Genomic DNA, 27,529 nt, shown 5'->3' with positions numbered 1-27,529 from the left:
CAGTCTTAAGTTTTAGCATACAGAGGATTTTCTCTAAAATGATAAAGAACAAATTTCACTTGACTGAAGTTTGTGGAAGATTAGGTATTCACCCAAATCTGAAAAAGTGGATTTGGTGCATCCATGCTCAAGATAACATCTTGATAATGAAATAGAAGTGGAGGAAATGTTTTCTTAGAAGTGGAGGAAATGTTTTCTTAGAAGACAGCAGATGCTTTGTAGAGGACAAAAAACATGCATTGGAATACTAGAAAATATGCAATCTCCACTACAAAAACAAATTTAAAGCGGTGGTTCACCTTTACAATAAAATTCATATATGGCTTTCATGTGCCAAAATAATCATTCTTGCAATATAAATGCATTAGTGAAAATAAGGGTTTAGAAAATATTCACACTGGTAGTTCTCAGCAAACTGCAATAAACATATCTGACGATTGCTTACCATTTCTCAGTCCTCCTCAGCTCTGCTTACATCACACACAGGTTGGCACAGCGAGCTTCAAGCACTGATGTTCATGTCCCCCGTACCTCTTCAGTTGTGTATGCTGTGATTCACTGGGCAGCATCGGAGCTTGAAGCTGTGCGTGTGATGTAAACTGTGCTAAGGACTGCCAAAGGGTGTCTCAATCCCCTGCATCACTTCAGTCTTTAGAAATAATAGTGTGATGAATATCCCCTTAAACCCTTTATTTTAACTAATGCATTTACCGTATATTGCAAAAACAATTACTTTAGCACATCAAAAGCCATATATATACATTTTATTGTGAAGGTGAACCACCCCTTTAAATGTGATTCACAAAAATAGTCTGCCAATTTGTTCCTGTATTGGTACATCTTGGCACAATTTGCATCTGAGGGTTCCTTTTTACTTTCTGGAGGTAGTACTGTTTTAAGCTTAAATCCAAATGTAACGAGGCTTTGAAATGAGTAATGTGTAATTGCTTGCTTGTGGGCTGAGATTTCCAGTTTTTAAACATTTGCTTTACAGGAAAACCATGTTCATCAACGCATTGCAGACCTGCGGAAGGAAGGTTTATGGTCCTTAAGAAGGTTACCTAAGATTCAGGAGCCCTCTAGAGCAAAATCCCACTGGGATTACCTGCTGGAAGAGATGCAGTGGATGGCTGCAGACTTTGCTCAAGAGAGGATGTGGAAACAGGCCAGTGCTAAGAAGGTAACATGAGAAACAAATATTAGACCTCCATATGTTGTCCTTTTTGGAATGACTTGCAAAATTTGAAGGATCTGAAACTAAAAAACTGTATATAAAATAAAATGTAGTTTTGATTACTACCTGTAGCCTCTAGAGCTCTCTAGATGCAACAGACACTGTATTTGTGTTTGCACTTGGACAACGAGCAGTTCTCCTATATAAGGTTGTGTATAAAATAATACCATTATAGTTCTTTTACTGAAACCGCAGTTCTTCCTTTTCTTTGTAGCTGGTCAGAAAGGCAGCTCGTTATCATGAAGAAAAGAAGGTACATTTTGAAATGGCGCAGAAAGAGGAAGAAAACAAACTGAAACGTATTGCTTCTTCAATTGCCAGAGAAATTGAGTATTTTTGGTCTAATATTGAACAGGTAGTTGTTTTTAGATTTATTATTATTGTTTCTAATATCCTTCTAATATATCCGGTATATTCCCTATATAATGCTCTGTATAGGTTTAGTTCTTTCCATGCAAGAAAAGTAAATTCGTTGTATATACAATATATATATATATATATATATATATATATATATATATATATATATATATATATATATATATATATATATATATATATATTTATTATTATTATTATTTTTCCCCAAAAACAACATTTCACTGGCTCTGGAACTGACAAATTACTCAGAATGTGACAGCCTCAGTTTCATCAGATTGTGCATTTTGTTTATTATAGGTGGTGGAAATAAAGTTACAAATGGAGTTTCAAGAAAAAAGAAGGAAAGCACTGAATTTAAACACTGAGTCCATGAAAGGTAAATCTCAAGATTATTTAAGAGTCTGCTAAGCCTGTTCACAGGGAGTAGAAAAGGTGTATTCACTTCTAGTACAATTTTTTTTTTAGCTATGTGGTTTTTACATATATGAGCATGTGCTGGGTTAGAATTAGAGTGCATTAAATATATTATTTTTTGTGTATAAGAAAAATCACATTAACATTAAAACTGACAGAAAGGGTTTGATTTATTAAAGTTTGAATTTTCCCTTTGAAAATTTGAATAAAAATAGTTTATTTCTGCAAGTACTTTTTTCTCAGAATCACAAGTGTTGAATTGAATTTAGAGAGTAAATATACAGACTGCCATGATTCTAAATGCCAATGCAGTAATACATTCCAGCTGGAGCTTAAAGGGCAACTAAAGTCTAAAATAGAATAATGCTAGAAATGCTGTATTTTGTATACAAAACATGAAGTTACTGCACCACAATAATAAAACAAATGATTTATGCTTTCAAAGTTGGCAGCAGGGGGTCATCATCTTGTAACTTTGTTAAACATCTTTGCAAGACCAAGACCATGCACATGCTCAAGTGTGGTCTGGGCTTTTGCTGAGAGGCTAAGTCAAATAATATCTGCCAGAAGCTGATGCAGCAAGACTGATTAATAATCAGAATATGCAGACTGCATTGGGTCCTGTGTTGTCATATAATCTAATGTGGATTTTATAGTTTTTGTATTGTTTAATACAAACTTTCTCCAGCTCTGCAGAACCAGTGGCTACAGCAAAATAATCCTTTGTTTTTGCAATAGTTTCCCTTTAAAGGGGATAAAAAGGCAAAAATAAAATCCAATTCGAATCTCTACACTGTTGCCAATTGCTCTACTATTTTATAAAATGGTCCACAGTTTATAATTAAAATATATTGGAGATAGGTTTCTTTTTCATGAAAGAAAGTAATAATGGGATTTGTTTGCCTTTGCATGCCCTTTAAAGGGCCAGTGTTTTTGAGCAGGGTTTATCCTAGGTTGCATTTTCCAATACATTTCCACATTTGCTATAATAATGTATCTTCATTCACACTGTAATGAAAAGTGTTGTTAAAAAAGTGTAATTAAAAACTATTATTAATAGTTAATAATAGTGTAACTTGTAATTTTTGTTATCACTAGGTCCCCTGAAGGCAATAGAAGAGGCATGTGTGAAACATGACATCAGTAAGGTATGCTAATATAATCTAGATGCCAATATTTACTTTTTTTTAATTTTACTTTTGTGTTATGCACCTCAAACTTTTCTGAACTCTTAAAATGCCCCTACCTGTGTGAAACATGCCTAAAGAGAAGATAAAAAAAAAGCTTGGAGGATATTTATTCAGCTTTCACCTTAAAACAATATGAGAGCTATTTTATATAACCTCGTTGCTGCAAAAAGTACAACTGGGCAGTGCTTAACGTGGAGTAACGATCTTGTTATTGTTTTAGCTTTGCATGGGTTGCTTTGTCTCAATATGACTGAAAAAGAGCATATGTTTGAGGCTACTTCTGAAGATAGATTATTTAAATCTGCAAACTGAAAATGTCTATTTTTCATCCCTGCAATTGTTTTTAAATGGGGGGGGGGGGCAAAGTTGCAAATGGCAAATGTGTCAGTCATGTTTGTGATTTCAGCAAGTTTGCTTATAACAATAACTCTGGCAACACAATATCTGAATTTGAAAAACAGCTTTACTTATTTCTTTCAGTCTCCATGTACATGGAGAAAGAGAAAAGCAAGTTCATCATGGAGTGATGGGGCAGGTTAGTTCATTTTCATCATCCCTTTGCAATCAGGATCAGATATTCCAATTCAATGAATTTCAGAGTAACTATTGTTTAAAAGAAAAATATAACGCCTATAACCTGACATGCTCAAGACCTTCAGTAGTCTAGTTATTAGCCTGTTATTACTGAAACAGGATCATATAATTTCTGGGAGCTGTTTAGGTTTTTATTATTAAGATTATCTATTGTAGGCTATGGAAAATATTACAGTAAAAAAAACTGTGGCTCTATCCAAAAATGAAACAATTGCTGATATAGAAAATCAATGGTCTGGGCTTGTGAATCTCAGAGCACTAAATTAAATATCAAGCAGAAAGTGAAAACCAAAGCTCACCCAATACAAGGCTTGACCTGGGTGTAGATACTCCAGGTCCGTCACTCACGGGCACAGCATACTTGGCAAATAAATTAGGCAAATTGTAAAGAATTCGCAGTACTATTATTGTACTGGCAGACCTATTATTTTATTCAGCTTGGAGGGCTCTACAGTGTGTGTGTTTTTGAGAAAAAAACCAACATGCACTACTTCTTTTTTAATAACTGCTTCTTAGTAATTAGACCAAAATGTCCCTGCCTTGTATTACAGCTACTAAATAAACCTACATTTTTTTTCAAGTACAGTACAATTTTAAACTTTTTCATGGAAATTTAACTTCACTTCAGGAACTGCCAGGTAACCATCAGCTGCTTTATCAATCCAATATTTTCACCAACTGAGCTGCTTTTGATTTACAGGATTTGGTTAATCCCAGTCTTCCTTAGCTTTTTATATTATTATAGTGCCTGTGATTTTCTGACTTAGCAATAATAAATTATCTGTCTCTGTGTTTTTATATTTTAGTTTTATTCGCAACATAACTGTAAAAGGGAACCTTAAGGGTATGTGCACAAAAGGCTATTGGTTAGAAGGTCTGCTTACCTTGTTGTTAAAACTTGTTCCTAGTTGAAGATGAGGAGGAAACAATTGCAGAGCAAGAGAGTAAAGAAGGAAACATTGACCATCATGCTGAACTGTGTGAATTAGCTCGGGAAGGTAAAAATTAGTTATTGTGATGGTGCTAACAGCTGAAGATACTTGCATAGCATATGTTTATTATTTGATGATTGATTTTTCTCTTGGTGCTTATTACTACTTATGATGTTTTATTATTACCGGTTTAAAATTTGCTCTAAGTACACTTTCATTTGACATTTCGTAACATTTTTGTCATATACACCTATACAACAGGCCCACTCACAAACTGCTTGCTATCTTAACATTATACTTGTGTATTTCTAGTTCATAACATGTTTGCTTCTTGCAGCGGATCTACCCCTTGATGATTTAGTGAAGCAGTATGAAGGGGCATATGATCAGAATTTTCACTGGCCTCAGACTTTGCCACAAAGCAAAGAAAGCAATAATGCAAAAAATGGTATGACTTCCTGCGGTAATGATTTAAAATCTATTTGAACTAATCTTCAAAACTAGACAACTGTTTTAACTTTCCTCTAGAATCTGAAGAGGCCACAATGGAGTCAGTTGACTCTCAGAACCCCACAGTACTGATTGACTTTCTCCCCTGCGCTGATCAATACCGAACAGCAGATGTAGCAAGTTCTGGACACTTAGGCTCCAGGAAACACACAAGAGACATTGGAGATGTGGCTAGAGCAGCGGAACTGCTTCTTCCTAATGGCATTGCCCGAATTACTTCTACAGTAAGACAATTTCCTCATCGCTTACACAGTTGTAGTGGTTTTGGGTATTCTGTCTTTATTCTGTCATGTCTTTTATATTCCCACTCACAAAACACTCCATCAAAACACATAAAATGGTCCTCCATTGCTGGCTATCGGAATCCTACAATATCACCGTGGGAAATGTTCTCATTTAAAAACCTTTTAAAACTGGAAACGTATGAAATCAACATTGTTAATTAGCAGTTACTTTACATTAATCCTGGCAATTGCATTGGTAATTCTGTAGCCAAGCTATTATGGCATTATGTGTCCATGAGCTCAAGCAGTGAGATGGAAGTAAGCAGCAGATTTCAGAGGAGTGCCCTGAACAAGTTTACATTTTTTATCCTTTAACTTTTAACATGTTGTCCTATTAGTTACTTTTTAATTTGTTTTTATTTTACTTTTTAAATTTTTTAAATTATTTGCCTTCCTCTTCTGCCTCTTTGCCAGCTTTCAAATGGGGGGGTCACTAAATAATTTTAGCGAAGGTATTTCAGACAGGTTGTGTGTTTAAGTGGGAGTAACAGAAAGGTGCCACCTGCAGTGGCCTCTTTAAATCAGCAAGAATAGCTCTTGACCATAATTATTCTAAAAATTGTATTATCCCATAGAAGTATATGGGAAGAAATATGGAATAAGATATTTTATTTTCTGAAAGTATTTATTAAGTATTATTTAGATGCTTATGGTTGTATGTAGGAAAAGAAAAATCCTCCTTGCCTTCTTCATGGCAGTCTCCGGGATTACCAGCAGGTTGGATTGGACTGGCTGGAGAAGCAGTACAAAAAGAACCTTAATGGAATTTTGGCTGATGAGACAGGGCTTGGGAAAAATATCCAAGTGATAGCGCTAATGGCACACTTGGCGAGCAGTGAAGGTGGGTAATAGTAACTTTATTGCATTGTGAAACTGTATCCATGGTACTGGTATGGGATCTGTTATCCATAATGCTCAGGGCCTGGGTTTTTCCGGACAAGGGGTCTTTTAGAATATGTTAAAAAGGATTTTTTTTTTTTTATAAATGTGAATTATTTGATTAAAGAGGATTGTATGGATAATGGATCCTATAACTGCAAACATATTTTTTGATATCACAAGCCCCTGTGGCACTACTGAACTAGCATTTGCTGATTTTTACATCAGTACTGTTGTTGAGTTGGTTCAGTCCCTGGTCCTTGTAGCAAATCTGTGTTTGCATAATACCCCAGAAAATAAATAAAGTCCTTGAAAGGTAAGTTTACAACAATAAACATCCTCAGAATCAATCTAGGTTTTGGTTGCTGGGATCGCTGACCCTCGCAGTGAATACCAGCGTTTTCATTATATTTCTAAAATAAAACATTTTGAAATGTCAAGACTTAAGGTAGCGTCATTGATTCCATAAATATTAATAATGTATTTCAGGTAATTGGGGCCCTCATCTCGTTGTGGTGAGAAGTTGTAAGATTTTAAAGTGGGAGCTGGAGTTTAAGCGCTGGTGTCCAGGATTAAAACTTCTTCTATATTTCGGCAAGCAAAGAGAGCTCAGAAAAAAGAGACAGGTATGACAGAGTATTCATATTTAATAGTTTCATGTGTAACACTTCACAATGTGCAGCAGAAAATGAGTTTGATCACTAAATCAAAATATAAATATCATTAGTATTAAAATATAAGGATTGGATACCCTTTTATTCTTATTTTCTTAAGCAGTTTAAATAAATGCATGTTATTTTATTTGTGTCGCAGAAATGGGACGAGCCAAATAATTTCAATGTGTGTATCACCTCATATAAACACTTATTCAAGAGCCATCAGACCTTCATGAAAAAGAGGTGGAAATATTTGGTTCTGGATGAAGTACATCAAATCAAAAACATGACAGAAAAACACTGGGATGCTGTCTTCAAATTACCAAGGTTTGAAAAAAGTGTTTTGACTGTTCTTTCTCTTTAATATAAACAATAATGAGATCAGGTATTAATCCATATCTTACATAATGCATTTCTACATAAAGCCTGCAGATTTTATCAATCGTTGTTATTGTGCATATGCAAAGTCCGAGTTTATGAAACTGACATCTGCTGGCAGATTTAAGATGGGGATTTGTCCCCTTCAGACCAATTCTCCAGCTTATCTGCCTATCCTACCGATATATACGGCCAAAAACTGGGCAGATTTCGATTGGGTGGGCTTGTCTGTGTCAAGCCTCTTTGTGCAGCTTAGCTTTATGTCATTTGTGATCAAAGTAATATAAATATAACTCTTGCATGTGAATGTATCTCCTTAGTAGACATTTAAAATGTATTTATCATATATACTTTAGGTTAAATGGGGACATCCAGAAATAATTATTCCAATTATGCTATTGATTTTATTGAATGTAGACATTTTATTATCTTCACAGCCAAAATCGTCTGCTTTTGAGGGACACTCCCCTCATGAACACATGGAGGGATCATTGGACCATGGTGCATTTCCTAATTCCGAAACTATCTCAACCATACCTGGACTTCCCACTTAAAATTAGTACTGAAGAAAACCAAGAAAATTGCCACAAGCTTTTCATAACTTTGCACAGGGTAAGTCATGTATAGAGTTATATCTGACCGTTATTTATTAGCATAATTGGTTGTGCAGAGGGGCTTTATTGTATAATTAAACTAAAGAAAATAATGTATTGGCATCTTGGGAATAAAGGATCAGGATCATTTTTTTTCTGGAACAAGCTGATGCTACGTGAAGTAAAGAACACTGTGTGGCCCTTCACTTCCCTATATTAAACTAGGATCATGTACCTCCTTGGAACAGTCCTACTGGTCTATCATGATTCTGTTATGTGCCACCTGTAAACTCTGAATATATATTGAGCGTTTTCTATTTACTCATCATTGCAAGTTTCCAGAGGTGAGGCAGTAAGGAAAATCTAAAGTAGGGATGCACCAAATCCACTATTTTGGGATTCGGCCAAACACCGAATCCTTCATGAAAAATTAAGATGAATCCAAAATTGGCATATGGTAATTAGGGACAGGAAGGGTAAAAATGAACCGGTTGGCTGGACTGGTGCACTTAAAAAATCTCTTACTTCCTTTTTTTTTTTTTTACTTCCTTCCATTTTAAGGATTTAGATTTGGTTCAGCCAGGCACGAGGATTCGGTCGAATCCGAATTCTGATGAAAAAGGCTTAATCCTGGCCAAATATCAAACTGAATACGGGATTTGGTGCCTCCCTTAAGTATCATTTTGGGGGGTTATTTACTAAAACTCTAATTTATCTCATCTTTTTATTAAACCAAGCTCAACCAAACTTCCAATCACGATTTTAACTTATTTATTAACTTATTTATTAATAAAATAACTCGAAGAATTTGGTGCGGGAAAAGATTTGATAAAATCGAGCGAAAACTCAAATCGTACAAATTTTCGGATCGGAAATCGGATCAGACGAATCGTAAAAATTCAAGTTTCCCCCCCCAAACACCTTGATCTGGAAAAAAAATAGAGATTTAGTAAATAACCCCCTTTATGTCATTGCTTGATCCTCGAGGTGAGTTATTCTTAGATGGGTGTTTGGCATATGTAATGTAAGGAGGTGAAGAATTGTTTATGATTTTGCAGAATGCAGCCGTTCATTTTCATATATGTTAATTAAAATGAGTTATATGTATATATAGTTATTAGTATAAAAGCTGAAGTATATTTTTGGACTTCTCTTAAAGTGGACCTGTCACCCAGACACAAAAATCTGTACAATAAAAGTCCTTTTCAAATTAAACATGAAATCCAATTTCTATTTTTTATTAAAGCATTCATAGCTGTTGTAAACTCATTTAAAAATCTCAGCTGTCAATCAAATATTGTCTGCCACTCCTCTATGCCAGTGGCATAGAGGCGGGGCAGACAATTACTTTCACTTTCCATTCAGCACTTCCTACATGTCACTGCTGTCCACATATTCCCCCGTTCTCTTTACTATTTAATTGTGTAGCCAGGGCATGGGAATGGACATCGGGTCCCCCATTCTGGTGCACAAACAAGATTCTGAGATGATACAAGTCTTGTCTTAATAACAGTGTCCACAAAATGGCTCCTGCCTGCTTGCTATAATTATGAATTCCCAGACTGAAAGAAGCAAGATTTATATAATTTATATAGTGTAATTAAAGTTAATTTTGCTTGACTAATGTGATAAAATAGGATTTTGAATAATTTTTTTGGGTGACGGGTCCCCTTTAAATCCTTGTATTATCGTTTGCGTATTTTAAGTTCAGCTCTGGTAGGTTTGACCTGTGCTCTATAAACCAAAAGTTAGAACATCAATCCCGCTTTTAATTTGCGTGATACTTTGTTCTGTACCTCTCAGACAGTTCGGCCATTTATCCTAAGAAGGTCAAAGAAGGATGTGGAAAAGCAGCTGACTAAAAAATATGAGCATGTCTTAAAATGCCGCCTTTCTAATCGTCAGAAAGCTCTGTATGAGGATGTCATTTTACAACCAGGGTAGGTTATCCTTTAATCTAAATTGTTGAGCAATTGCCATGTTTTCTAATAGACTGTGTTGTCCTCCCTACGTATTACCCTGGGGCAGTGTGTAGTTCAACATGCAGCTTAACCTCCCCCACAATCCATTAAAGAGACTTAGACTGGAATAGAGGTGAAACTGTAGCAAATAACAGAAAATACAATAAGCGTTTGCAATAAACTGTACAATATACAAACGTAACATATGATCATATAACTGCAGTATAAACACATATACTGGTGCAAAATATGTATGCAGCAGTGTCTTTGAGGTGCTGGCAGCGGAAGGTGGCTTAATGCACATTTTAAGTCCATTTGCTAACCAGCGATGCTACCATAAAGGGTGAATGCAAAACTGTGTGCTTCTTCCACAGCATGGGCTGTAAAATGGAGTCTTAGCACCCACAAGGCACTGTGTTAGGTCACGATTAGTACAAATGTAGTGTTATTACTTGCCTTATTGAGCTGTTGGATAGATCCCTGAAATGGCCAGCAGAGGGAGTTCACCACAAGTGAGCAATCAAATATAACAGAGACATGACATAGCCAATAATATGTGATGTAGAGATGTAATTAAAGCAGTTACAAAGTAGGATGATTTGTCCGGTATAATTTGTTAAGTCATCTCTATTACAACAGACAGTTGAGTCTTTCTTTATCGTGATATTTAGAAGGGATCAAGAATGTTGCACGCAACATCTCAGAATCATAGCCTGTCTCGTGTCTCAACCAATAGCTTCCTCCATTATGTTATTTCATATGATATTTTACTTTTCTTCAACAGGACACAGGATGCTTTGAAGGGAGGACATTTTGTGAGTGTCCTTCATGTTCTAATGCAGCTACAAAGAATATGCAACCACCCGGATTTAGTCGATCCTCGTCCCGAGCATTCTTCTTATTTATGTGATACGCTCCAGTACAGGACAGCCTCTCTTATTTTGCGGGGTTTGGAAAGAAACCCATGGAAGGTGATGGCAAAACAGTTTTATATTAAAGCCATACATCCAACCATTTGTTGACTGAAATATTAACTTTACCCAGGAAATATTATACTTGGGGGAAGGGGAGATACATTTTATTTAAAAAAATAAAAGCTGTCTTATGAGTGGTACAACCACTTACAAAAGATACTACTGTCCAAAGTGAAGGGTTATTATCTATCTATCTATCTATCTTTGGAAGCAGCTTCCCTCCTGGAAATGGTGCCAGATGACATGTATTATATATTAGAAATAGCTTTCTCTGTCGTCTTAGGGGGACACAGGGACGATGGGGTTAAGCTCCATCCTCCAGGAGGCAGGACACTTAAATAAAAATTAAAGGGGGCGTGCCCTATTGGGCTTAACCCCGCACACTGTGCTCTAGCCTTCAGTTTTTTAAGTGTCCTGCTACCAGGAGGTTGGACTACGCACTCTATCTAGGAATAGATGATTCTACGGTCAGCCCTGTCTGACACCTGGGGTGATACTAAGAGCAGGGTTACCTGTCTCTTCTACAGTTAGCCCCCAACATGGAGTAGCACACCGGGGTCAAATCCTAGCCTTGAAGGCTATAACGACCATCCAGACGTTGCCTGCGCCTCACTGGAGGGTAGAGGGTCTGGCCGGTGGTAGCCCTTAGTAATTATGGGCAGAGGGCTCCAGCGGTGCTATTCTGCTGCAGAATTCCCTCCCTCCTAACCCACCTCCGAAGAGTTTTCCCCTGGTTGCGGGTTAAACCTCACTTCAGGTGACGGAGGACCAACATGTCTGTCTCCTTCCATCCACGGAACAGCGCTCAACTGGTCCCTCAGTGCCGGCTATTACCTCTCCTGGATGGCTTCCTGCATCATGCCGGTCAGTAACCGAATGCGCTGCTAGCATTCATATCGCCAGGAGAGGAGGCGAGGTGAGCGTCTTCATTCTGGAGAGACTTAGCGTTCCGCGCCATTATGCATTGCCGCGCGCCGCTGGAATGCATATGCGTTCCATCGGCCATTTTGAAATAATAGCGGCGCAGAGCGGCTGCTTCCTGCATATTTACCGGTCGGTAAACAAATGCGCTGCTAGCATTCATATCGGCAGAAAAGGAGGCTGAGGTGAGGTCCTTTACTCTGGAGGGTCTGAGAGTCCGGCGCCATTTGCATTGCCGCACGCGCTGCTGGAACGCAAATGCGTTCCAGCGGCCATTTTGTAAAAATAGCGGTGCACGTCGGCTGCGAGCTACATGGGGGTGTTTTGGCTATGCAGCTACTGCCACAAAGATACCGAGCACGTTCTGGCGGTGCAAAAAGGTCAATCCGCAGTGCCTAAGGCTCTCCTGTACCAGCATCAGTTATTCAACTCATACATGCATGATCACCAGCAGGGGCCCACAAATGACAGCAGGTAGGTCAGTGGGCTACAGCTAAGCCCGGGGAGGAGAGAGAGTACCCCCCACAGCACGGGTGGTTATTGCATGTGCGGTGCTGTTCAGTGGGGCAAGGGGCCAAATCTGCTTCAGATAGCAACCCCAGTCCAGTAGCAGTACCAATCAAGGTATTCCACTAAAGACTATATACAGGAACCGGGAGGCAGCTTGTTGTATCACCATAAGATTCTTTTGGCAAGTCACCTCCCTAATTCCTTAGCATCACGACAAGGATTGCCTGTTTTTTGCTGTAAAATTAGGAAAAGACTGGCAGTCATTAGTCTTCAGGTAGCACATGAACTAACCCTAGGATGACTTCACTGTAATTATCAGTCAGGTCAATTCCTGACTGGGCATTTTCCCTGTGGGGGAAAAACTTTCACCTTCCAATAATTCTGGTAGGGAAGTATAAATTCATGATGCGAGTAAGGAAAGAGAGAGTCAATATGAAATTGACGGAATCATAAAGGTGTGTTTGAGATTCTAAGTCTCTCATAAACAGTCTACTGCAAGAGGAATGTAATGCTCCTGAGAGAAAATTCCGAGCTAAAATGAAGTTGTAATATCCATTTCCAAAGGAACTGGTAGGCAAGTAGCCAGATCCCTTGGCAATACGAAGGCTCCGTATAGATAATCCGGAATCCAGACTGTAAAAATTACCACGTGCCAATAACTAAAGGCGGCAGCATCAGGGACCCGGCAGTTAAACGGTTAAAATGCTGTTAAGAGCAAATTATCTTCGTGTCAGCACTACAATGAAGGATTCTGAGAAGGGAGTACTGAGAAGTGATCTGTAAGCCACTCAGGAAACAGCAGATGCATTGATTTATCTAGGTGTTACCTCCTTAGATACTTCTCAAAATATGGCCCGCATTTGGTTCTGTCTGTTGCTGTGGGAAGAACCTGTGCATCAAAAACTGCTCAAGCAGACCCCCGTTCAAAGACATCTGTCATTTTCAGTCCTAGGGCAATGGTTATGTGGAGAAGAACTTGCGTAAATCATTGCTCAATTTACAGGCGAACTACCCTCCTGGCCCAACCTAGATCCAGATTTCCAGGATCGGCTAAGCGTCAAAATTGTTGTGGCCAAGGTGCATTCAAGTACTCAGAGAACAAGACTACTTCACGACGGGGCATCTCCTTCAAAATCGGGGGAACAGATATGGGGCAAGTTACTTCCATAACAACCGACCATCTAGAAGATCGAAGCCTTCATTCCTTGGTTGCATGAGTCAACAAAGGGTGACAGAAGGATAACTCCTAGACGCCACATCCCTAAACCCCACCCCTCCCGGAAGTTCATTTACCAGGAGGGCCATCGCACCCCGCCTCCCCCTCTTTAAACTTATTGCCAGGATGGAGCAGTCTAGAACTATTGTACAGGTACCACAGCCGAAGAAATCTGGTGGTGTAAAACCAACGCTTCATAGTTCCCAACTGTGGTTCGGCTTCAAACAATTTGAACAAGCAAATGCGTTCCAAAATGGAAACCCTACAATAACTGATTCAATGCAACTAATGATGTCAGTAGACATCCAGGGGGTTTATCTGCACGTTCCCATATGGCCATCTCACCAGAGGGATATTCGATTTTCCTCGCGAATCGCCACTACCGGTTGGTAGCACTACAGTTTTGACTCTCTTCTTATTCTGATGGCAAGATCTGCAGAAACCTTGCGACTGCAGGGGAGTTCTGTCACCCACACCTGGACGATCCTTATTCAAGACCAGGTCGGAAGACAAGGCCAGGAAGGCTCGGTATCCGAACCATGCTTAGGAAGTCCAGTGGGCTATCAAGCGGTAAAGAATCCAACTTACAACCCAGCTCCCAGATACCATGTCCACAACACATTTACACAGTCGCTATGTTTCCCATGGGACAAACAGGACAGGGTCAGACGTCAAATCGTTTTCACTGTTTTTTCCATTCAGAGACCAACAAGTCTCTTCGTAATGAGAGAGCTGGGGCCAATGGTCTTGACCACAGAAGCGGTTCCATTCGCATAGATACACTTGCGTCCTCTTCAGACAAAATGAATCACCATGAAAAAGGGGATCCTCTGTCCAGAATCATCAACCTGTTTCTACTAGAACGGCTCTCCAGTAATGGTTACAGCCAAACAACCTAACCATAGGGCAGTCTTCAAATGGAATGTGATACCCACATGTGCCAGTCTGCAAGACCGGAATTGCAATATAGAACAACCTGTCCGCGCAGGTATCCAGAAGAGCTCATGCTGACAATCAATACCTTGCCGTTACGAGCTGTAAAACTAGCACTAAACATATGGGCACATCGGTTACAAACAAAACTGGTGTATGTCTGCAGCAAAGACGTCACCATTGTAGTCTACATCAATTCACAAGCAGAAACGGGCAGCAGAGAAGCACTAGCAGCAGTGGACAAAGCCTGAGCTTGGGTGGAAGGAAGCTTGTAAGACTATCAGCTATACACATGCTACGAATGCCCGACATTGTAGCAAACTTTCTCAGACGAAACCAGGTATATCCAAGTGAAGCGGAGCTTTCACCAGAAGCATTCTCGGAACCTGCGAATCGCTGGGGACAGTCTCAGATATATCTACCGGGTTTCAATGCCAACAGACGACTTCCAGGATTCTCACTGGCTGCCTAGATACATTGGCATCTAGATTGGATGCCATGACACTTCGAGGGGGAGTTTGATCCAACGCAATCCTCCCTCTTCTCACTATACTACCTCGGGTCCGCTAGAAAATCAGACCGTTATCTCCACGGCATTAGTAGTAGTTCTATACAGGCTCTAGACACAACGTGTTGCGGATTACAGTACGGGCATAGGTACAACCTATCTGACGAGAGGGCAGCACTGAATTTCCTGTGGCAAGGTCCAATGTACCTCACTCCGGGTCTATTCGACTTGACGGGATGTCTGCGTACAGCTGGTGAAGACAAGGGCAAGCAGAAGAATTCATATATGCAATACTCATGGCACTCAAATCTACTTCTCGAGATCCTATTACAAGATGTAGCACTTGTACATTAACTGATGTGAAGAGGCTGACTTGTCCTTCCTGGAACTCCACATTCCATGGGTATCATTATTTTTGCAGCGGAGTTTACAGCTAGCTCTCTAAGGTTACAGGTATCTGTCTCACCAGCCTCTGTTAGCGGTGACAGATGCATTGTGCATTTCTGCAAGGAGTAGCACATGTAGCTCCGTCCTTTTTCGCCCACCTGTCAAAGGTTAGGATCTTATCTCGTACCTAAGTCTTACTGGACCCAGCATTTGAATATCGGAACTCAATCTTTGTAAATGGCTCATTTGCAAGGTGGCATTTTTGTTGACATTTCATCAACCAGGAGAGTGTCTGAGCTGAGGGCACCGTTCCATAATCCAGCTTCTCTGGTTCACAAAGATAGAGCAATAGTACGTACAGTTCCTTCATTCTTCCATCTCATATTAATCAGGAGATTTTAGTGCCATCGCTGCGCCCAACTTCTACAAACAACGAAATCCGAGCACTCCGCGGATAGAGGAAACGGTTACGTTCTTCCGCAATTCACACTCTCTCTTCTTACCAGCGGGACCTCGCAGAGGTCAGGCAACTTCCATGATTCCTTTGCCAAGTACATCCGATTATCGCTTATCAGACATATTTTCTAACTAAGGTCTCTACTAGAAGGTATCCGAGCCCTTTTAAGCAGTGGGATCTTCTTGGGCGTGATACATTCTGACCCACTGGGCCACAGCTACAAGGCAGCTGCCTGGTTGTAGATACCTGCAAGATTACAGACTCAACACTCCCTCCTGAGCCCAGGCTTCCCTCGGTCAAGAGTGTTACAGTCTACCTTTCACTATTGGGTCTATTTAAGCTCGTTCCCACCCTGCGGTTCTGGGACTGCTTTGTTAAGTCCCCATCGTCCCTGTGTCCCCCTAAGACGACAGAGAAAACAGGATTTTTGATACTCACCGTTAAATCCTTTTCTCTGTAGTCAAAAGGGGGACACAGGGCTTCCCGCCCATTAGAACGAGCTTAACCATTGTTCGTTCCAGGATAGTTCCTGGTTTACCTCGGCTTATGGTTACTGTTCTTATTGTTCTGGTTGCAGAGTCTTTGGGACAAACTGAAGGCTAGAGCACAGTGTGCGGGGTTAAGCCCAATAGGGCACGCCCCCTTTAATTTTTATTTAAGTGTCCTGCCTCCTGGAGGATGGAGCTTAACCCCATCGTCCCTGTGTCCCCCTTTTGACTACAGAGAAAAGGATTTAACGGTGAGTATCAAAAATCCTGTTATCCCTTATTTATCCATATAACATAAAACATTGCATACATCTAAGCATCTTCCCCACCAGACACCGTTAGTATATCCACTATATATTTCTATACTTGATTTCCAGCACTTGAGTATCTGTTTGTTTGCACCTTTGTACAGGAATTTAGAATGCATACTATAGTTATATAAAGAGATTGTTCTCTTTATAAAAATGTATTATTTGCAATGGATTTATATCCAGCATGTAACGAAGCACTCATTACTAATATTTATTTAAAAACAGAATACAGATATGTCTTTGTTTGACCTATTTGGTGTGGAGGATAAAATGACTCGCTATGAAGTCCAATTGCTTCCTGCTCAAAAAGTAACCAGAAAACAGATGGAAGAAATTTATTGCTCATCTGAGCCTACGCCTCGACCAACTCCAGTAAAAATGAAGCCCAGCAGGTATGTCCTGTCATGGAGAAACATCAAGGATACCATAATCAAAATAAATGTTTTTTTATTTCTGCCTAAACAATGGGTCTTATTCAATAACACATGGAATGTATGTCTGAGTGCAAAAACCTTTTGCAACTAATTAGCAATTAGCTTTAAGCACTCTGCTGCATATTTTTGGTTATTACGTATTATTAAGTAGTATTTATTTATTATACATTACGATTACAGTATGTCTGGGTATATTCTAATTTACATTATGTTTGGCTATATTCCAAGGTTATTTCAGCCAGTTCAATATGGGCAGAAGCCAGAGGGAAGAACGGTCACATTCTCAAATGTTCCATCATCTCGCATGGTGACTACAACTACAGCAACGGTTACTCAGCAAGGGCAAGCTAGAGGGCGTTCTCCAATTACCACTGCCTCCTGCAATCAGGGCAAGAATTTTTTTTTTATATATTTTATTTTTTGTGACAGATTTTACTTAAGCACGCAATCCACTTTCTTCTTTTCAATACATTTTATTTGCATTTTAACTTTACAGAATGGATGTTAAAATAACAATTCACTTTCTTACTTTTGGCTCAACCAGGCCAACAGTCTAGGCAAAACTCCAAATTCTCCATACAACATTTGAGAACAATATTGCTATATATATATATATATATATATATATATATATATATATATATATATATATATATATATATATATATATATATATATATATATATATATATATATATTGCCAAAGATAACAGGATACAGTGTCCAGATCCAAAGGGCATAGTAAATCACATTATATATGAAACTGTTTGCCTTCCTATTACTCTCTATTGCAAAAATCTGTCTAGTAGCCATGGTCACTGACTTTCTGGATGCTAGGAAAAGTAATTTTAATTTAAAGTCCAAACTATTCTGATTAAAATGTTACTCAAGCTCTTTGTCCTCTTTGTGCTTGTATTTTGGCTTTTCATGTATGGTCTACTTCTAGTAACCCTTATGTTGCATTACAGATTTCCAGGGGAGGTCCATCTGTCAGTGCAGACATCTGGGGTTAAGCTGGTCACCTCTGGAGGCAGGACAAAAGAATTGAAGTGTGTAGCTCCTCCCTTCCCTCAGTATCACGGGATCTCTCTCCAATAATGAGTTTTCTTTTGTCCTGCTACAGGAGGTTAGGACTCTGGGGATTCTCCCCATTAAAATGTAATATTTTAGAGTAGCTAGGTTAATTTAGCTAGGGGAAATGTGTTGGTTGCCATTTTCCAGGGATCTGGGCTGAATTCCCCCTCCTTTCCAGTCTCTGCCAAGTGGGGAATTAAAAAGTTGCTGCGTTCTGTTACGGCAGGTTAGCCCAGACAGTTAGGCCTCAGAGCACGAAGAGGATTTTGCATTACACCCTGTTCCAACAGAGGCTGCTATGCTATTATTAAAGTCCGGTCATGGTTTCCCTGCTTGTGGCGCTTTCTGGGAACAGTTGGCTGTGATTAAGTTTTTTTCACATTACTAAAAACTGGCGCTGTCTGTAACGCACCAGTTTCCATGACAACCGGAACTTCACGCTTCACTCAGACTTCTGGTTCCTCACTGTGCAAACAGCACTTAAAGAACCAATATAAAAAAAAACGCACATTCCGGCCTAGTCAACAAACTAAGGCAGCATGTCTGTACCTCAGGCATAGTTGGAATTAATCAAAGATATGCCAACTTCAGTTACCAAACCCAGGAAGGTCAAATCTAAGCAAAGAGGGCCAGGAGGGCAGAAAAGGAAGACTCCCCGCCTACATTAAAGCCAGAGTCACTGTTAGATGCTCCAATGAGGGGCATAGTTTCTGACTCACAGGCACCTCAGCACAATTTGTCTGACGCTACCTCTGACCCCACAGAGGAACAGCCTGGCTTAGCACAAGCTATCCCTTCAGAGAGCAGGCCCAGTACTTCAAGGGATAAAGGGCAACATGGCCAACTTACTGACCTGCTTTGTTGGTTTAAAACCACTATCGAACAGTCATGAGATCATCAACAAAATCCAGACGGAGAACACGGTCTCCATCTAATTCAGATTCTGACCTATCTTCAGGAGAAATTCCTCAACACTCTTCTGACTCACTGAGTGTAAACTCAGATGGTTCAAATTCAGATTTAGAGACCCATACCCATGTCAGTTCTTTACAGGGGCGCAGGCTTCTAAAAGACATGCTCCAAACCCTGGACATTAAAGATACTTCTGAACCAGTCTCAAAGGCCGACAAGGTCCTAGGGATGCAAGCAAAGAAAACCAAGTGCTTCTCTGTATTTAAATCCATCATTCAGGACATCGAAACTGAGTGGCGTATGCCAGAAAGACGCATGAATCTTAGGAAGAAGTTCCCTGTCCCCCAAGAATATGGGGCGAAATGGGACAAACCACCAAAAGTTGATTCAGCCATTTCTAGACTATCTAAGTACACTGGAATTTCTAGACTATCTAAGTACACTGAAATAAAAGCATATTCCATCTACCGGAGTGCCGTCCTTCTTTCTTGATGTCTAAGGGTATCTAAGTACACCACTCTTCCAATGGAAGATGCTATAGCTTTCAAGGACCATATGGATAAACGTATGAAAAATAATCTCAGGAGGAGTTATGTCAGTATGGCAGCTACTTTTAGACCAGCAACAGCAGGGTTAGCTCGCACGGCTAAGTTCTGGACTCAGGAACTTCTGAACCACTATGACCAAGATACATTTCTCCAAGCCGAGCTGGGTCACATTGCGGCCGCATTAAATTTTATAAGCGACGCTGCCATGGAAAGCATTGACTTACAGCAAGAACATCAGCTAACACTATAGTAGCCAGAAGAGCTTTGTGGCTACGTCACTGGTCCAGGGACAATGCTTCTAAAGGAAGACTCATTACATTACCATTCTCCGGTGAACATCTTTTTGGGCCAGAATTAAAACAGATCATTATTGAAGTAACGGGAGGAAAGAGTGCCTTCCTCCCCTAGGGGAGACGACCCTGACCAGAGACCAACCGCATAGGTTGGGGAGCCCAAAACACCAGACAATGGGGTTCTTCTTCTTGTTCCTTTCGCAATTAGAAAACACAGCACCAGGGCCAGTCAACATCGGGCTCCTATTCTAATCGAAAGACCACTACCTTGCCATCCCGTCAAAGACAGAACAGGAAACCAGGCCCTCAAAAGACTAATGACTCATGAAGTTCTGACCACACCGGGAACAACAGGGACCGTCGGGGGAAGCCTACTTCTGTTTCCAGGTGTGGCAAGGCAGCATCCAGGACGAGTGGGTGCTCCAGATCGTGCGAGAGGGCTACAAAATTCCATTTGCAGCGTTTCCCCCCAGAAGAGCATTCATGCCCTCCTCTATCCCTCGCAAACCGACAAAGAGAAAAGCACTCCAGTCATGTTTGCAAGAACTGTTACAAAGCAATGCCATTTTACGAGTTCCAAGGCTTCTACACCAACATCTTTCTAGTCTGCAAGCAAGGAGGTCAATACAGACCAGTCCTCAATCTAAAACCTTTGAACAAGTTCATAAAGAAACAGCGCTTCAAGATGGAAACTTTGCGTTCAGTCATCAACGCAATGGAACCAAAGCATTTCATGAGTACAATAGATCTCAAAGACGCGTACTTACACGTACCTATTCATCAAAGTCATCAGAGATTCCTTCGATTTGCAGTAGCACAAGAGTATTTCCAATTTTGCCCTCTGCACCTCGGGTTTTTACAAAAGTTCTAGCGCCAATAATAGCCATTCTAAGAAGTCGAGGCATTATGGCACTACCTTACCTGGACGACATATTAATAAAAGGACCATCATTCGAAGTGGCAGTTCAACACACTCATCAGACCCTGCAGGTGCTAGAGCAGTTCGGGTGGGTCATCAACAAAAAAAAGAGCAACCTGCATCCTTCCCAACAGATTTGTTTTCTGGAATGATGTTCAATTCAGAAGCACAGACTGTATCGCTTCCGGACGACAAGAGGACCGACCTGCAGTTCGCAACCAGGAGATTTTTGGAAAAACAGACAACCTCAGCAGAGGATTGCCTAATATTGCTAGGCCTCATGGTCTCATCACTGGAGGCAATTCCGTACTGGCATTTTTAAAGGAGACCACTTCAGACAGCATTTCTCCAGGTTTGGGACAAGAACCACAAGGATCTTTCACAACTCATACATCTCAATACGGAAGTAAGACAACAGTTGACATGGTGGCTAGACACTCACAACTTGACTCGGGGCTGTCTTTGGGCACTTCCTTCATGGAGAGTAATCAGCACGGATGCCAGCCTGACAGGTTGGGGAGCACACATGGAAGATCTAGCTTGCCAGGGCCAGTGGTCTGAAGAGGAGGCAAGCCTCCACATAAACATCTTGGAGCTTCGGGCAGTTCACAGGGCACTTTACCACTGGTCGCATCTTCTAGGTCCCAACCCAATACGAGTGCAGTCGGACAATGCGACTACAGTAGCATACCTCAACCACCATATACACCATATACATCCCAGGAGTAGAGAACTGGGAGGCAGACTACCTCAGCAGGAACACCTTAGACCAGGCCGAATGGTCAGTCAACATGGAGGTGTTCCAAGCACTAATCCACAGATGGGGCAACCTAGAGATAGACCTCATGGCATCTCACAGGAACAGGAAACTGCCCAGATATTGTGCAAGGTCCAGGGACCCAGGAGCAGAGGCCATAGATACCCTGGTCATTCCTTGGTCATTCCGACTGGTATACATCTTTCCACCATTTCAACTGCTACCATAGGTGATCAGAAAAATAAAGAACGACAGGGTGCCTGCGATTCTAGTAGCCCCAGACTGGCTGAGACGAACCTGGTATACAGACCTAGTGGCCATGTCGGCATCCCCACCATGGCACCTAACAATGCGGAAGGACCTTCTGACCCAGGGGCCAGAACTTCACAATAACTTGGAATGCTGAATCTTTTGGCGTGGAACTTGAGGCCAAACTCTGGAGATGGTTTTCAGATTGTGTGATACGCTGCTTAAAGGAAGGAAGCAGACCACGTCAAGATCGTACCACAGAATTTGTAAGATTTTCAACACGTGGTGTAAAGAGAATAGTTGATGGTGGCAAGATTGCTCTACTCCGCAGTTCCTCACGTTCCTTCAAAGGGGGCTAGGGCCGCCTCAGCCTGGCGGCCCTAAAGACCCAAACTTCGGCCTTATCCGTTCTATTTCACTTCCAGAGGGCCCTCGTACCAGAAGTCAAGCAATTCTTCCAAGCGGTATTACACATCAAACCACCGTTTAAAGATCCTACACCACCTTGGGATCTAAATTTAGTCCTCAAAGCATTACAGTGTGAGCCCTTTGAACCCTTACCTGGAAAGTGACATTCCATCTAGCGATTTGCTCGGCAAGAAGAGTTTCGGAACTTCAGGCCTTGTTATTCAAGGAACCATGGTTAGTTTTTCATAAAGACAAGGCGGTCCTCAGAACACCACCAACATTTCTTCCAAAGGTGGTATCTCAATTCCACATCAATCAAGAAATTATATTTCCTTCTCTCTGCCCTGAGCCAAGGAACGAGGCAGAAAAATGCCTTCACTACCTAGATGTGGTTAGAGCACTCCGGATTTACATTAAAAGATCTTCTTTTCGATGCACCGATTCCATTCTAGTCACTTATGGACCGGTCAAAAAGGGCTTAGGAGCCTCAAAACGTACAATCGTTTTTTGGAGAAAAGTGCTCCAAGCAGTAGTTACTGCATGAGTTACTACCCTCCCGGTCTGGGCACAAACTGCTTTTGAACGTCCCCAGACGGGCCGCCCCTGGAAAAAGTGATTTTCTTACTGGTAAATCCTTTTCTCCTGGGCCCTTACTGTCAGTGCAGTAAGTCCCTCCCCTCTTTTGTTATGGAAGTGTTGGCTATTGCCAAGGGTACTGTTATTATTGATGTTCAAATCAGTTCCTCTATACTGTTCACTGTTATGTGTTAAATGTTTTGCTACCTGTCTACGCTCCTCTCTATCTCTCTCTATTCCTGTCTATGTTACGAAAACTGATTATTGGAGGAGAGAGATCCCGTGATACTGAGGGAAGGGAGGAGCTACACACTTCAATTCTTTTGTCCTGCCTCCAGAGGTGACCAGCTTAGCCCGAGACATCTGCACTGACAGTATGGGCCCAGGAGAAAAGGATTTACCTGTAAGAAAATCCCTTTTTCTGATTTGCTTATTGACTGTTCTCATCAGGTGGTGACGTAGTAAAAATTGCTCAGCTGGGAGCGAGTGGTGGAACCCAAGGCAGAATAGCACAGCCCAAGACCCCAGTGACCCTTCAGTTTCAAGGCAACACATTTACCCTGTCTCAAAGCCAACTCCGTCAACTTACTGCAGGCCAGCCTCTTCAGCTACAAGGTAAATTGTTTAATTCAGTAAATGCCTTATGGGTTTGGACTGAGGTCAGATAAAAAATAGGTGCAAATGTCTTTTGGGCAATGAGATTAGTCACCTGCAATAAATTTCCTCTACTGTGAATGACTAATCTCCTACAAATGTTTTCCCACCAAAGTTTCCTTGCAAGGAAACTTTGGGTGACTATGGAAAAACGAAGAAGTATGTTTTCGCACAGGCTATTTTACTTTATTGCTGGTGTTAAAGCATTTGCAGAAGATAAGTCACTAGCAGTAGAGGAGATTAATCGCAGACAATGAATCTTGCCTAAAGCATATTGCAATGTCGCTTCATTTCATTTAATAATATATAAGTGTTGCAGAGTATTATTCTAACATAGTACTTACGAAATATAACATCTTCTACATCTACCTTCATGCCATCAACACAGGCAGTGTACTTCAGATTGTGTCAGCCCCAGGACAACCATACCTGCGGCCTCCAGGCCAAATGATAATGCAAACTGTGCCTCAGAGTGGTGCCATCCAAAATGCAATAAATGCTCTCGGGAACCAACTTCCAGCAGGCATGTCCTGTGTCACTTCAGCCCAACAAACAGGTAATATTCTACGGAAGTATAGTAGGGCAGAAGGGAAAATTTTTTTATTTTATGGGATGATTTATGGATTTACTTTCTTATATATAAGTATAAAAAGTCTATTCCAGGGTAATATTTCTCTATGCATCTGTCAAGTAGAACACAGGACAGTGTTTCTTAGATTTCCATAGGAGTTACAAATATGATTTACTTGGCTGGTTGTATGTTGTATGACAATGAATCCAGAGCACATAATAGCAGCCTTATAACAGGTGAAAAAGATGGTAGCCTAACAATTGCAGAGGAAACCAAGGTAACGCAAAACTGTTTTTCAACAAAACTTAAAAATTAAATCTTAATATATTAAAAATGAAAAAAAGAACAAAATATAAACATACATTTCCATTGTGCTTGGATTCCATAATAACTTAAGTCTGAGGCATAGATGCAGTAAAATGAAAGAACTGTATTTCATAGCAGGCCAAATAGCTCTTTCCTGTCTTGTCTATCCATTAAACTTAAATTACGCCATTTCAAAATATTGACATGTTTGTAATACTTTATGCAGGAATACCTGGACGAACCATAATGCCCCATGGATGTGTAGATCCAAGCGTTGCTCTAAAATCATCACCTACGTCCCTAACTCCAGCTCAGGTAAAGCATGTTCATGTTTAAATGAAATCAACACAACAGCTGAAAGATAGATATTACCTGACAACTTGACCTCTCATGGCATGGCTTAAAGGGATACTGTCATGCGAAAACGCATCATTAGTGCTTCTCCAACAGAGTTCGACACTGAAATTGGTTACTCAAAAGCGCAAACAGTTTTTTTTTTTATATTTCATTTTGAAATCTGACATGGTGCTAGACATATTGTCAGTTTCCCACCTGCCCCCAATGTGTCATGTGATTTGTGCTCTGATAAACTTCAGTCACTCTTAACTGCTGTACTGCAAGTTGGAGTGATATTGCCCCCTTCCTTTCCCTCTCCCATAGCTTAAAGGAAAAGGAAAGTTAAACTAAAAAAGTAGGCTAGAAATGCTGTACATTATGTTCTGGGCTTCTTTGCCAGCCACAGACAACCAAAGCCCTTTAGCAGTAAAGATCTGTGTCTCCAAAGATGCCCCAGTAGCTCCCCATCTTCTTTTCTGCTGATTCGCTGCACATGCTCCATGCTGCTGTCATTTACTGAGCTTAGGGACCCATTATTGTACCAGGCACAGATAGTTTGGGGAGTTAAGGGGGGCCCGGCCATGCTGCATTTGCATTGCCGGCCCCTGCCATCAGTGAGCTGCAGCCTTCTGAAGGGAAGGGCGGGCTGGTGATCAGATGATTGCATCTTGCTTCCTGTGCTGTGATTCCCCATGAAGTGTAAGTCCTGGTAAAGCCGCATGGTGATTGCATGGGTGTAGTTTGAACCACCCCTTCTACTTCTGCCATGCGGCTTTACCGGGACTTACATTTCACTGGCCAATCAGAGCACAGGAAACTGAAAATATCGGCATCTGAACTCCCTGGCTAAGGTAAGTGCAATTTTCTTTTTTTCTTTTAACTTGTAGGGGCCCTGGCCAATTGTTGTTTTTTTTTTTAATAAATTGTAGGGGCACTGGCTAATTGTTTTTTTTTTAATAAATTGTAGGGGCATTGGCCAATTGTTTTATTTAAATAACTTGTAGGGGCTCTGACCACTAATGCTTTTTTTTTTTAAATACACTTGTAGGGGGTCCTTGGCCACCAAAACTTGTAGGGGTCCCTGAGCACCAAAGTTCTCTTTTAACTTGTAGGGGGGCACTTAATGTTTAAACGCTTGTGTCTTATGTGGGCTTCATACTGATGGTTGAGGGAGGGGTGGCGTGGGGGCCCAGAAAATGTTGTGTGGTGCCCAGTGATTTCTGTTGGCAGCCCTGTGACCAGGCAAAATGACCTGAGATGGCTGCCTGCCAATTTTTTCAACAAAAAAAAACACTTGCTGGTTGAGGAATTACATTTTTTATCGTAGAGTGAATTATTTGCACAGTGTAATTTAGAAATAAAAACTACATCATAAAAAACATGACAGAATCTCTTTAAAAACAGAAAACTGCATCTAACAGATGCTGCACATTACTGGTCAGCACAGGTGACCAAATGATAGTGGCCAAATTGTGAAAAAATCTGTTTATTTGGCAAACTCACCAAACTAACAGATCATATACATATTTTCCACTTGAAGAAAGAACATTCATTTTAGGATGGGTAAATCCAAAGTACAGCTGATATGCCAAATAGGTATGATTATAGATTTGCTGTGACATGAAAATAACAGTGAGCTGAACTGTGCATTTTTAAATGATTATGTCCCAAAAAGGAACAAAATACATTCAATGTATTGTATTTTATTTTACTTTCATAACCAAAACGCATAAGGCAGAGCCTCCGCAGCTTCTAGCCAAATAAACTACACAAATACCACACATGGTGATTATGACTTCTGTTGCTGAGGTAGTAATACATGGTTGGGGATAAAATTGCACTGGAGTCTTATTCTGCTGATAGAAAGTTTAGAAGCCCTAACTTTTCTATTATCAGAATAATCAGAAATTCTTGGTCTGGTTGTGCTGTGGTTTATATGAACACATATTCATTGCTCAGCAACAGTAGGACATTTGCATTAATGGAGCTAGCTGTTGCATTAACCCTGGTACAATGTGTACATGGTTGTAGTAGGATTTGGTCCAGTTCGTAGAGGAGTGATCAAAGGTACCACCTTATATAAACTAATGTATATGTTTGTTGTTACACTGATTAAGCGGCTGCACATGCCAGCAAGTGTAAGTCAATCAGTATTTATTTTTTGCTCAGGAGTTTGCAGAAGAAAAGCAGCGTTTAATTAAAGAGCGTCTAGACCGCCTTTTCTCCTCTAATGAGCGGAACTGCGGGCGAGCCCCGGTGTATGGAGCAGACTTGCTGTCCATCTGCTGTTTAAATCCTGCAGGAGCTCAGCCTTCCATTTCAGAATCGCAGTGGGGCTGGGCAGGTTTTGCGAACTGTCTACGTTCTTCCCGGTTAAGTGATGATACCGGCGATCCTTTGCACCATCTTATCCTGTCTTCTTGTCAAGATAAGGCAGCTCAAGAATTTCTTACAAAAAGGTGTTTTTTTAGTTAAACAGTAAAACATCATCTTCCTATTATTTTTCTTAGCATTCTAATAATAATATAACGTAATAATTATAATAATATATAATAATAATATCATATATAATAATTATACAGCATAATAATTATATTTCCCATAGTTTGATACTAGTAACAAAAGTGATAGTATATTGGTTTATTGTAATTTAATTTTTAAAAGAATTTGTTCATTTACTATACTGTATGTGAGATGTGAAATGCAAAAAACAGATTGAAACCGCCATGTTTTCAAAACACTAGGTACCATATTTTTGCTACACAAACAAGGTAGCAAAAT

General features: G+C 40.4%; 1 protein-coding gene across 6 annotated transcripts in view; it reads left to right on the top strand.

Annotated features, from left to right (window-relative positions):
- Nucleotides 1-27,529, top strand: part of ep400.L (E1A binding protein p400 L homeolog) — a 107,699-nt gene that overhangs the window by 51,057 nt on the left and 29,113 nt on the right. For all 6 annotated transcript variants that reach the window (XM_041567165.1, XM_041567166.1, XM_041567163.1 and 3 more), the window contains 20 exons: nucleotides 995-1,180; nucleotides 1,449-1,589; nucleotides 1,913-1,991; nucleotides 3,128-3,177; nucleotides 3,700-3,754; nucleotides 4,722-4,811; nucleotides 5,083-5,193; nucleotides 5,274-5,479; nucleotides 6,203-6,380; nucleotides 6,908-7,044; nucleotides 7,232-7,401; nucleotides 7,890-8,064; nucleotides 9,849-9,985; nucleotides 10,791-10,977; nucleotides 16,937-17,103; nucleotides 17,374-17,534; nucleotides 23,332-23,496; nucleotides 23,924-24,091; nucleotides 24,639-24,727; nucleotides 26,918-27,207. In XM_041567165.1, coding sequence (XP_041423099.1) covers nucleotides 995-1,180; nucleotides 1,449-1,589; nucleotides 1,913-1,991; nucleotides 3,128-3,177; nucleotides 3,700-3,754; nucleotides 4,722-4,811; nucleotides 5,083-5,193; nucleotides 5,274-5,479; nucleotides 6,203-6,380; nucleotides 6,908-7,044; nucleotides 7,232-7,401; nucleotides 7,890-8,064; nucleotides 9,849-9,985; nucleotides 10,791-10,977; nucleotides 16,937-17,103; nucleotides 17,374-17,534; nucleotides 23,332-23,496; nucleotides 23,924-24,091; nucleotides 24,639-24,727; nucleotides 26,918-27,207 — 2,942 coding nt within the window. The remainder of the gene's footprint in view (nucleotides 1-994; nucleotides 1,181-1,448; nucleotides 1,590-1,912; nucleotides 1,992-3,127; nucleotides 3,178-3,699; nucleotides 3,755-4,721; nucleotides 4,812-5,082; nucleotides 5,194-5,273; nucleotides 5,480-6,202; nucleotides 6,381-6,907; nucleotides 7,045-7,231; nucleotides 7,402-7,889; nucleotides 8,065-9,848; nucleotides 9,986-10,790; nucleotides 10,978-16,936; nucleotides 17,104-17,373; nucleotides 17,535-23,331; nucleotides 23,497-23,923; nucleotides 24,092-24,638; nucleotides 24,728-26,917; nucleotides 27,208-27,529) is intronic.

This window comes from Xenopus laevis, chromosome 1L (genome assembly GCF_017654675.1).
Source record: "Xenopus laevis strain J_2021 chromosome 1L, Xenopus_laevis_v10.1, whole genome shotgun sequence".
NCBI classification, from domain to species: domain Eukaryota; kingdom Metazoa; phylum Chordata; class Amphibia; order Anura; family Pipidae; genus Xenopus; species Xenopus laevis.
This window is presented reverse-complemented; position numbering and strand designations above follow the sequence as displayed.